The sequence below is a fragment of the Gymnodraco acuticeps genome, unplaced genomic scaffold (assembly GCF_902827175.1).
Source record: "Gymnodraco acuticeps unplaced genomic scaffold, fGymAcu1.1, whole genome shotgun sequence".
NCBI lineage: Eukaryota > Metazoa > Chordata > Actinopteri > Perciformes > Bathydraconidae > Gymnodraco > Gymnodraco acuticeps.
Window position 1 is genome coordinate 175,253 of NW_022991358.1, and position 9,580 is coordinate 184,832.

General features: G+C 42.4%; 1 protein-coding gene across 1 annotated transcript; it reads right to left on the reverse strand.

Annotated features, from left to right (window-relative positions):
• Positions 1 to 3,478: 3,478 nt before the first annotated feature.
• On the reverse strand, positions 3,479 to 5,839 carry hyal6 (hyaluronoglucosaminidase 6). Its single transcript, XM_034240675.1, has 3 exons — positions 4,904 to 5,839; positions 4,552 to 4,641; positions 3,479 to 3,958 (listed from the first exon to the last, which is right to left on the reverse strand). The coding sequence occupies exons 1-3, from the start codon at positions 5,837 to 5,839 to the stop codon at positions 3,479 to 3,481; spliced, it is 1,506 nt and encodes a 501-aa protein (XP_034096566.1).
• Between the last annotated feature and the right edge of the window lie 3,741 nt (positions 5,840 to 9,580).

A 9,580-nucleotide genomic window follows, 5' to 3' on the forward strand; every position in this document is an offset into this window, starting at 1 on the left:
GAGCGGTGGAGATGAGGAGGTGTCGGCGTTCTGGCGATTTACTCGGAAGGCTGCTGGGACTCCCAGCAGCTTCTACTGAAGCCAGTCCCCAACTCCGGGGACTTCCGGCCGGGGACTTTGGGCGGCAGTATACGCCGTGAAGTGGTTTGCGGCCTGCCAGTAAACCCAAAGCAGAAGAAGAAGAAGTGACGTCAGCGGCTTCATTTGCCTAATCCTCCCCCAGGTTCAAAGAGTTCTCATGAACTAAGTTCTCATGAACCTTTGTGGGAAAAGTACTGCGGTGTGAATGCGCCTAATGGTATACTAAAATCCATGTGAAAAAAAATTGCTTCTCACTGTTCTTAGGTCAAATATGTATATGCGATTAAAAATGCGATTAATTTCGATTAATTAATTACAAAGCCTCTAATTAATTAGATTAATTTTTTTAATCGAGTCCCGGCCCTAAAAAAACACATCATTCAGTAAAAACAAGGCCCCACTGATCATCTACTCTCCGAGACGATTCCAGGGATGTCTGGCTTGAGTTTCGACCACCAGGGAAAGTGGACAAAAGTGCCCGAGATCAGCCTCTTAATTTACCCAGGGCTTAGTGCTTGGCTTTGGGCATGAAAATTCAGGAAACTCCCCTGAGTATTTTATTATATATCTGAACTTTGGAGAGGAGTTGGGGGACACACGACACATCAAATCACATCTACAGATCAAGACGAAGCTAGTGGAAGTACTCCTAGCGTGTGAACATGTTTGTGAAAAACGTGTGCAAAGTCTCCGAAAACGGAGCAGTGGCTGTGAAGCTAGCTTTGCGGCTAGCGGTTAGTTGTTATTGTTTGAAGTTGTTGCTATGGAAACAACATGACGGAGAAAAAATTTATATCTTCTACATAATATAATAACGGACAAAGTAAAGAATGAAGTGTAGGCTATGCCTGTTTGAAGTTGTTGCTAAGGAAACAACATGACGGAGAAAAAGTATAATCTTCTACATATAATAACGGACAAACTAAAGAATGAAGTGTCGGCTATGTTTAAATGTTCGGAATTTGACCGTGATGGCCCTCTTGAGTTGCCGTAAAATATGACGAATATGACGGATGACGGATGCGACGGAAATACACCCGAACATATCTGGTAGCCCGAACATATCTGGTACTGACACCGGAAAGAATCTGCCACTTCCTTACAGAGCCCCTCCTCCAACACACACGAACGCGCACATGACCAATGAGGGCACGAGATAAGTTTGTGCCCAGATGGAAGGCTGACAGGCAGGTAGGCCATCCAGTTACTTTAGCCGGCTCAGATGATTGGTCGTGCTTTTTACAGCTTCCACAGATGACTTTTCTTTATGGATTTATTGTCAAAGCACTTCAGATATTCATTGCTATCGGGACGTTAAGAGCATTCCATGGAATATAACAAAAAGTGTATCTCGAGCCGGTTTCTCAATCTTACCTATACCACCTTTAAAGTAATAAATGTATATAAAAAATTGTGTCTGCAAAGGTTATCGCGACAAAAGCTTGTTCCACGTCCCCCGACTTGTGTAAGCAAAGTCCCTATAACATTTACAAAAATGTTCCGATCATTTAAAGTGGTTTTGTGCAAGGCCTTGAACCTCCAAAACAAGGGCTAAGCTAACCATTTCCTAACCGCAGCTCTATTCCCTCAAAGCTGTCCCTTTGCCTGCATATATCAGTTAGTTCAGGCACTGCTAAGCTGTACATCTCTTTAGTTAAAAATAAATATCTAAACAAATAAAACAAACATTAATGCAGCTTCCTGATCCTCCCGCATCAGCAGACATGAAACTCTAAAGCTGCTGTTAAAGTCGAGTTGGCAAAGACGATGATTTATAAACAGCTGACTGCAACACTCTGTAATCCTCAGTTTTCTCTGCTTTGACCGTTTTTTGGTGATCTGTGAACCTCTCCTCTTCCTCCTCTTCCTCACCTCTTCCTCCTCTTCCTCACCTCTTCCTCCTCTTCCTCTCCTCTTCCTCTCATCTTCCTCTCATCACTCAAAATGGTTGTTTTGCACTCCCTTTCCCGTGGGACAAACAGCATTATTGTTGAACTGTTTGGTCATGTGACCCGTCCCGCCACAGCTCCATGACTCATTTAACCGACTGAACCATCGCCACCCAAACACAGATCCACTCAGCAGGCTGTGATGTCAGCCTCATTATCCCAAACTAAACCATGTCTAAACCGACCCAACTGTCTGGTTGGGTTTGGTTGATTTATTGATTGTTTACTGAGGTTTCTGCAGAGCATTCATTGGACGGTGTCCTGCTGGGAAAATGAACTCAAAATCACTTTCTCTCTCGTTAGCTTTTCACCAGACAAGTCAATGTCAAAATAAATGATCATAAAAGGCCAATTTAGGATAACTATTAACATAACTTGAATGTCTTTGGACTGGAGAAACAACAATGCTAACACGAGGAAAACGTGCAATTTCTACAAAGAAGGTTGCACAGAAACAGTGCAAACCACCCTGCACACTTTTGTTGTATTTAGACATTTATGAGCAGTAACAATTTCAGTTATCTCTTTTATTTGAGTCGTAAAACACAGAAGCATATAAAGCATTACACTTTGTAGCAAATCTCAACCAAATGTGTACCCTTTGAGTATATTCTCATGACATTACATTCTCCTCCTGTATCCTCTGGAAAGATCACTTCAGTTAGATTGATCCACATGGAGACCCAGTGTTTTATGACATATGTTGTGGAACATTTGGAGCATACCGTTTAAGAGTGGAGTATTGGGGTTGCAGACACAAGTAACCTGTGGTTCAGCTTTCTAGGAATTTACAGTAAAATTGCTTTGTGTGTAAAACAGAGCCATTAGAAAATTACTTCCTGCATGAGCAATTTTATGATTCTGTCTTTCTGAGGTTGTTATTTCTCCTTAAGTAAAGGCAACAGAGTTACAGTAGCTTATGTTAAACCTATTTGGCAAAAAATAACAAGTTGCAATACGAGACTATATGGAATTGATATGTTTTCCATGCACGATAAACCGTGGCCTGCTTTGTTTTGGTTGATTGGAAGAACTGTTGTTGTTGTAACCCTAGAAACACAGAGGAGCACAAAGACGTGGATTAGAGAAGGGATGTCCTTTTAGAAAAGTGGCAGAAAACAGACAATTGACTGACAGGCTGTGGTTGGTTTAGTTACTGTATATATGAGAGGTTTCTGTGGAGGTTTAAAAAAGTGGTATTTCATCCTTAAAACATTGTTTTTGAAATGATCCTTCAATACAAGAACATTTTCAGAGCTCAAAATCAGATCTAAAACATACATCAGATGAAGGAAATACATTTTGAAACTGTGTTTGTTGCTTTTTTTGTAAATGGAAGTTGGAGGTTTTCCCATTCATTTCAATACAGCTCACTAGTGGACATTAGAGGAACTGCATCTGGTCACACTTCAGATCGGGCTAAAACTCTCAAAATGAGGCTTTGACGTCTACAATATCCAACACTTGATAACCAGACAGAGTCCCAGGAACAGGATGATACATAGGCAGGAGAAATGGAGGGATATGAGGAGCATGATCTCTCCCAGAAGGCAGTTCTCTCTCGGGTGAGGAAAGGGGGCGGCAGGCTGATCTGGAGGAGGGGGGTTTGGAGCCTGGGGCATCTCGCAGTAAACACCTGTCCAGCCCTGGTAGCACTGGCAGGTGAACTTGTGCTTCATGTCCAGGATGTCGTGGTTGTTGAGGTGTCCGCTGACGTGGAAGCGTGGACCTCTGGGTGTTGGGTTTCTGTGGATGTGGAAGAAACGTGGGTTCAGGTGCAGGTAAGCGCCCGAGTCGAGGCTCTTTCGGACGCACCTGCCGTTCTTCTTGCAGAGCGCTTTGCTGCACAGCTTGGCGGCAGAAGTAACGTTGATGACGTAATGTCCCAGCGGACCGTCGATGTACTTCTTCACTGTCAGGCAGTTCCTCTGCAGGAGACAATAGTTAGTAGTGGTCAAATTAGGGACACTTTCAGGTTGTGTGTACAGACAGAGAGATCGAAATACCGTTTCCACAATCCCAGATCAAACAGGTTTCAAGAGTCTGATGACTGACCATGGAAATGTAACACTCAAGTCAAAAGAAGCCCTTCAATTGTTCCATAGTTAGAACATTATCAGTTCTGGTCATATGACACATACTTCTACTCCTAGATTTATAGCTGAGTATGTTGTAACCAGGATGTAAAAACATCCACAGACTGAAAACAATCCAGACGACTTTCACACATAAATCAGATGCTTTTTCTTTTGGTTTATTCAAGAGAATAATGATGTCAAAAATGACAAGGCCTTATTTTATGCGCAGTGACTGCATATGTATCGTCCTAATTCTTAATGACTTGTTTTATGTAAAGTGTGCCATAATATGGAAGCAATGGTATCAAAACAATATGCATTTGGTTTAGGGCTTCTCCTTTCTTCTGATTATAGTATATTTAAAGCTTTTGGTATTAAAACTAGTGTTGAACTTATTTAACCAAGTGTACACCACTTTTATTAGTTTTACTTTGTGCCATTACCTTTGTTCGTGAATACTCTGATGATCCCCAGAGGATGACTCCTGACGCTCCCAAGACAGCGCTCTCCCCGATGGTGTGAATCAGATCGCTCTGAAACACGACGACGCCAGAAGAACAAACACTTTACTCCTTCTCTTCCACTTTTTCATGATCTATAAATGCTCTTGGAACAACACACATACTGGGAAGGCATCTGTATGGTACATGAGAGAATACAAAAGTATACTGTACTTCAAGACCATTTAATTATAATATTTGTAAAGCAACACCAAGTCTAAAACTGCAATTATCATGAAAGAAAGAAGTTAACGTTTTTGTAAAGGGTTTTATGAAACAGAACTGAAAAGCTTACCTTTGAAAGAACAGCAAAGGTGTACGCATAAAAGGGTCTGGAGTAGACAAACACTGGCAACGTGTAGTCGGTACGGGCGATGGATGCGATCCTCATGGCTTCTTTGACTCGATAGTGGACGAACTTGACCGTGTTGGGTGAAGACTTGAGTTCGTAGTCCAGGTAGATGGACGGGTAGAGAGCAGAACTCCCCTTCCAAAGCCACATCAGATGGTCGTTGCGTACGTGCTCCACGTTGGGACATTCGCCGGTGTACCGTTGAGGGTGCGTCTTGTACCCGTAGTTGTAACAATCCGGGAAAAGGTAAAACCCCCAAAGTCCGTCCGGCCTGCGACTTTCCGCTAAGGCTAAGGTCATGTTCATGAAGGACTGCCCAGCCCTCTCAAACCCTTCCTTTGCTTCCTTCTCCACCTTGCTTTCCGGCCAGTTCGGGTGAAGTTTCCGGATCTGTTCCTTGGATCTGTTGCGGTAGATAACCTTGGTGCCCCAGTTTCGCACCCACTGAGGCCTCCAGTTCTCCCAGTCAATGACAGCCAGTCCTCGAAAGTCCTTGTGCGGGATTAGCTTGTCAATATCCGCCCGTGCCTTGCTCAGGTGTTTGGAGACGCTCTGGTTCTGTGGAAGTCCTCCGTTGATAGGGACCCCGGAGTTGGAATAGTATGGGTAGTATCCCAAGTGGCTGTGGTAGAAAATGGTGACGTTTGGTCCGCTTAGGGTTTCGTTAAGGTTTGCTACAATGTCGAAAACACTAAGGTCCAAGTCGACTTTGAATCGAAGGCGGCAGGACTCGGTTGGAGCGTTCCACACGACAACAAAAGGTCGATGAGGGATCAGAGGTGCCCTGGACGGCTTCATTTGGTCACCCTGGATTTGTGGCTTTACTCCAACGACAACAAACACGGCCAGAGCCAGGAGACGGAGCCCCATCAACGCCATGGCCCCTTATTCCTCATGGAGCAATTAGTGGTCCTGCACAGGAGAGAAATGGGCATGTTTGGAGAGGAAACAAACACATTAGGAGCTTCAGTGAGCAGAGATAATCAGCCGGGGCCTGTGAGAATACATGTGAGGGATGATCCAGATTCCACAACACAACAAAACACAAAGCTTCCCTGTTCTCGGGGAGAGCAGGACTGAGACGAAAAGGATGCAGGTTCAAATCCCAAAGTAGAGGATATACTGTGGAAATGGAGATAAATTAGGATAGGCTTTTACTTCTACCTTACTTTTACACATTAAAACGCCACTTAGATACCCTTTTTTTTTACAGTCAAAATGCCCTTCTATAGACTCTAAAGAGAAATTAATTAATAGACTCATTCAATGATTTTAAACATCATCATCAAACCCATCTACTGCAGCTATTTAGGGAGAGAAATGTGTACTACTAAAGCTTGTACTCGTAGCAGAGAAGAAGTCGTCTTTCCCAATATAGAAATAGAAGAAAACTAGGCATGAATATTTGGGCACACATGAACGATGTTTACTGATGTACACAACTCTTAAGACAAACATGTATTCCTTAGCTCATAACAACTGCAATAAGTACACCACTGTCTGATTAACTGGAAAACTATTCGTTGTCATCTAACCTTCAAAAGATTTGGGGCAATTGAAGTTAAAATTGCACGAGCATTTTAAACATATACATTATAAGTTGTCTGACAATAGGAACTTGGCATCGTTTCAGAATTGCTCAGTTATTCCTCAGTATTCTGTACTTTTTTTTAGGAACCACAACTTCAAAGCTTTGAAAACCCATCTTGTGCAGTTACACATACTCAAATCCACGGTTGGTCTCTTCGTAGCTCTGCTTTTTATTTTGTCCTCTGTCTTTCCTTTTGAAACTATTCCCTCTGGCTCTTTATGTAAGAGCCCCATCTAATTGCTCCTGGCGCCCCGTCATATTGAAGCAATTCATATTCCAGTGTTTCCAAAGTCGGGGAGGGGGGAAAGACATTGTGACCCCTCTCTTGGGAAACATGGCTGCTGAGGTTGCCTCCAAGGACGCCACGGAAAATCTCCCATCATTCCTTTTGTGGGATTGTAACCAGAGCATTTGAGAAAGGAAAACCACGCTTCTCCGATCATTTAAACTTTTCATTCCTCTGATGAGGCGCTGGCCTGGAGCTCATGTTCTCTGCTTAGTTTAATGGCACGAGAACTTTATGGTCACAGTAATCTTGGATGTGGATCAGTGAGTAGAGAGCTGGCTGGAGAAGACGGTGAAAGAAGAAGAAGTAATATTCACAAATAAACTGACAAAACGTTTCCCCAAAAACATTTTAAAAAGGCTGTAATTCATCAAGTTTATTCATGTACGGCTCAGTTTAGGAAAGCTTCTCCTGAGGCAAAAACCAGTTTCATAATCCTTCCAGCTTGATGGGTTTTCTGGTGTTAATGATCCAAGACAAACAGAGTGCGGTGAAGCCACTCAGGCTGTCCGCGAAAACCACCAGAAGCCTGAAAACACGGCAACTCTAGACCACGAGAAAAGACCCCCCAATCTGACGCAGGAGACTCGGTTTGATGTTTTGTCTCCAACAGATACAACAGAATGTTAAAAAGCAGCTGAACTCAACTAACTGGATCCAGACGAGGACAGGGGGTTAACGTAATGGCTTTTAACCACGCTATACTGGTTTGCTCTGGAGAGTAGATCTACCTGATTAGAATATTAACTACTGGATGGATTTCCAAGCAATTTAGTTTTTTAATAAGATATAGGATACTTGTTTGCTCCCAAATTCAGAAAATGATTGTTGGCATAGCATTGGAAGTGAGTTTAAAATGCAACAAAATTAAAATAAATAGTAAATATATATATACATGTCAACAGTAGTAAGAAGAAAAGTGGTTAAAATACAAAATAGTGATGGGAATTATGGCTCTTTGAAGGGAGCCAGATCTTATGGCTCCGTTCCTTCAAAGAGCCGTTTTTTTTTTTAAAGGGGGCGGGGTTACTAGGTTTATCTGCAAAATAATCACCAGTCATAACGATAATTAAGTGGCGATGGAGATTATTTGTTGACCCTGCTTTAAAGGATATTTTGCCTTTACAAATGGTGCGCTTTATCACTGCCTGGGTTTTGGTTGAAGTGCATCCAAATGCTGCTGCGTTTCCGGCTCATTTTCATCCGAATAACACGTCGCCTACCTGTCCTGTACCACTTGTTATGACGTCTCTCTCTCTCGCGTATTCTGTTAAGACCCACCCCATCTCACTCCTCGTGCTGAAACCTACCAATCAGAGTAGGGGCGGGTTTTCACAGAATACGTTTGGGGAACAAAATCAAGCTTTTTAAAAGGCGAGTGGATTTTGGCAGGCAGTGAGTGCGGACCAACGATTGAACGATAAAAAGAACGGCTCTCACCAAGTACGACTCGGTTCTCCTCGTTCGTACCAAAGAGCCGTTCAAACGAATCGGCTCGTTCGCGAACGTAACATCACTAATACAAAAACGTAATAGACACAGGGAGCGACTGCAATTTGCATGGCGCCATCTTGCATATTTTGAAATACTCATAACTTTCCATAGAGCTAAATGACATAAACACCTATCATTTGTTCATTACATTGGATTATGACCAAATTCATGCACAACTAATGACATTTACCCAATAAGCTCCTACGTTGTGTTGTGAGTTTTCATAGTATGTTTAATACTTAAAAACGAAAGTTAGTTATAATCAAATATAATCAATTATATTCTTGTATAACTCACAATGAAAATGCTTCATATTTTAGGTTTTCTATAGTTACAGTATAAACAAAACAAAGGGGGTTGTTTAGGTTGAGTTTTCTTCCTCTCCTCTGGCAGCAGTCCACAGGGAGGGGGGGCTTCACACTAAGGGGAGAAACATTAAGAGGCCAAAGAGAGTTCATGTCCTTTTTACCTCATATGAAAGGGTGTCTTATCCCATAACAGCTGTGGAACATGTTGGGATGTTTGTTTTTTTGGGTTTAGGATCCAGTTTTTTTAGCATAAAGAGACTGGTTTTTTGAGAGAGCGCGAGAGAGGGGGGGTGACCCCTGGTAGACTCTCTCCGGGTAGGCTGTGTGCTTCAGAGCTGGGTTAATAGCTCTCGGTAAGGTCTTTCTAGACGGGGTAAATATCTCTCGAATTTATTGGTTGTTGGCTGAGTGGAATGATTTGATGAGAGATGTGTTGGTGAATATTATAACCCGCGACCTGTAAGGACCTTCCTTCGAACTCTTGGCGGATAGGAATGTGTTTTTGAAAGGTTAATCCGCCGTCTGTGTCGGAAAAAGTGTTTGAAAATTATAAATACCGCGACCTGTAAGGACCTTCCTTCGAAATTTGCGGACAGGAATGGGTTTTTGAGTGTTAATCCGCCGTCTGTGTCGGAAAAAGTGTTTGAAAATTATAAATACCGCGACCTGTAAGGACCTTCCTTCGAATTTTGCGGACAGGAATGGGTTTTTGAGTGTTAATCCGCCGTCTGTGTCGGAAAAAGTGTATGAAAACTGATGTGAATAAATGGGTGAATGAAAAGTTGAATGCGCTTTTTATTGTCACCGGTCTTTTTACGAGGAAATACCTCTAAATTCTATCGGGAGAATTTTAAAATGTCACAACTGAAATGGGCAGTTGAAATTAAAACATTTTGGTAATAAATGTAAGACTGTGAATTAAAGTTTCATTTGAACATGAT

What these genes read in the sequence shown, in the direction of transcription:
- hyal6 (XM_034240675.1), bottom strand. Translation starts at nt 5,839, where the DNA reads ATGGCGTTGATGGGGCTCCGTCTCCTGGCTCTGGCCGTGTTTGTTGTC. An exon ending in CCTTTGCTGTTCTTTCAAAG is followed by an intron (nt 4,642 to 4,903) that starts GTAAGCTTTTCA and finishes GTCGTGTTTCAG; the next exon opens with AGCGATCTGATTCACACCAT. An exon ending in CAGAGTATTCACGAACAAAG is followed by an intron (nt 3,959 to 4,551) that starts GTAATGGCACAA and finishes TGTCTCCTGCAG; the next exon opens with AGGAACTGCCTGACAGTGAA.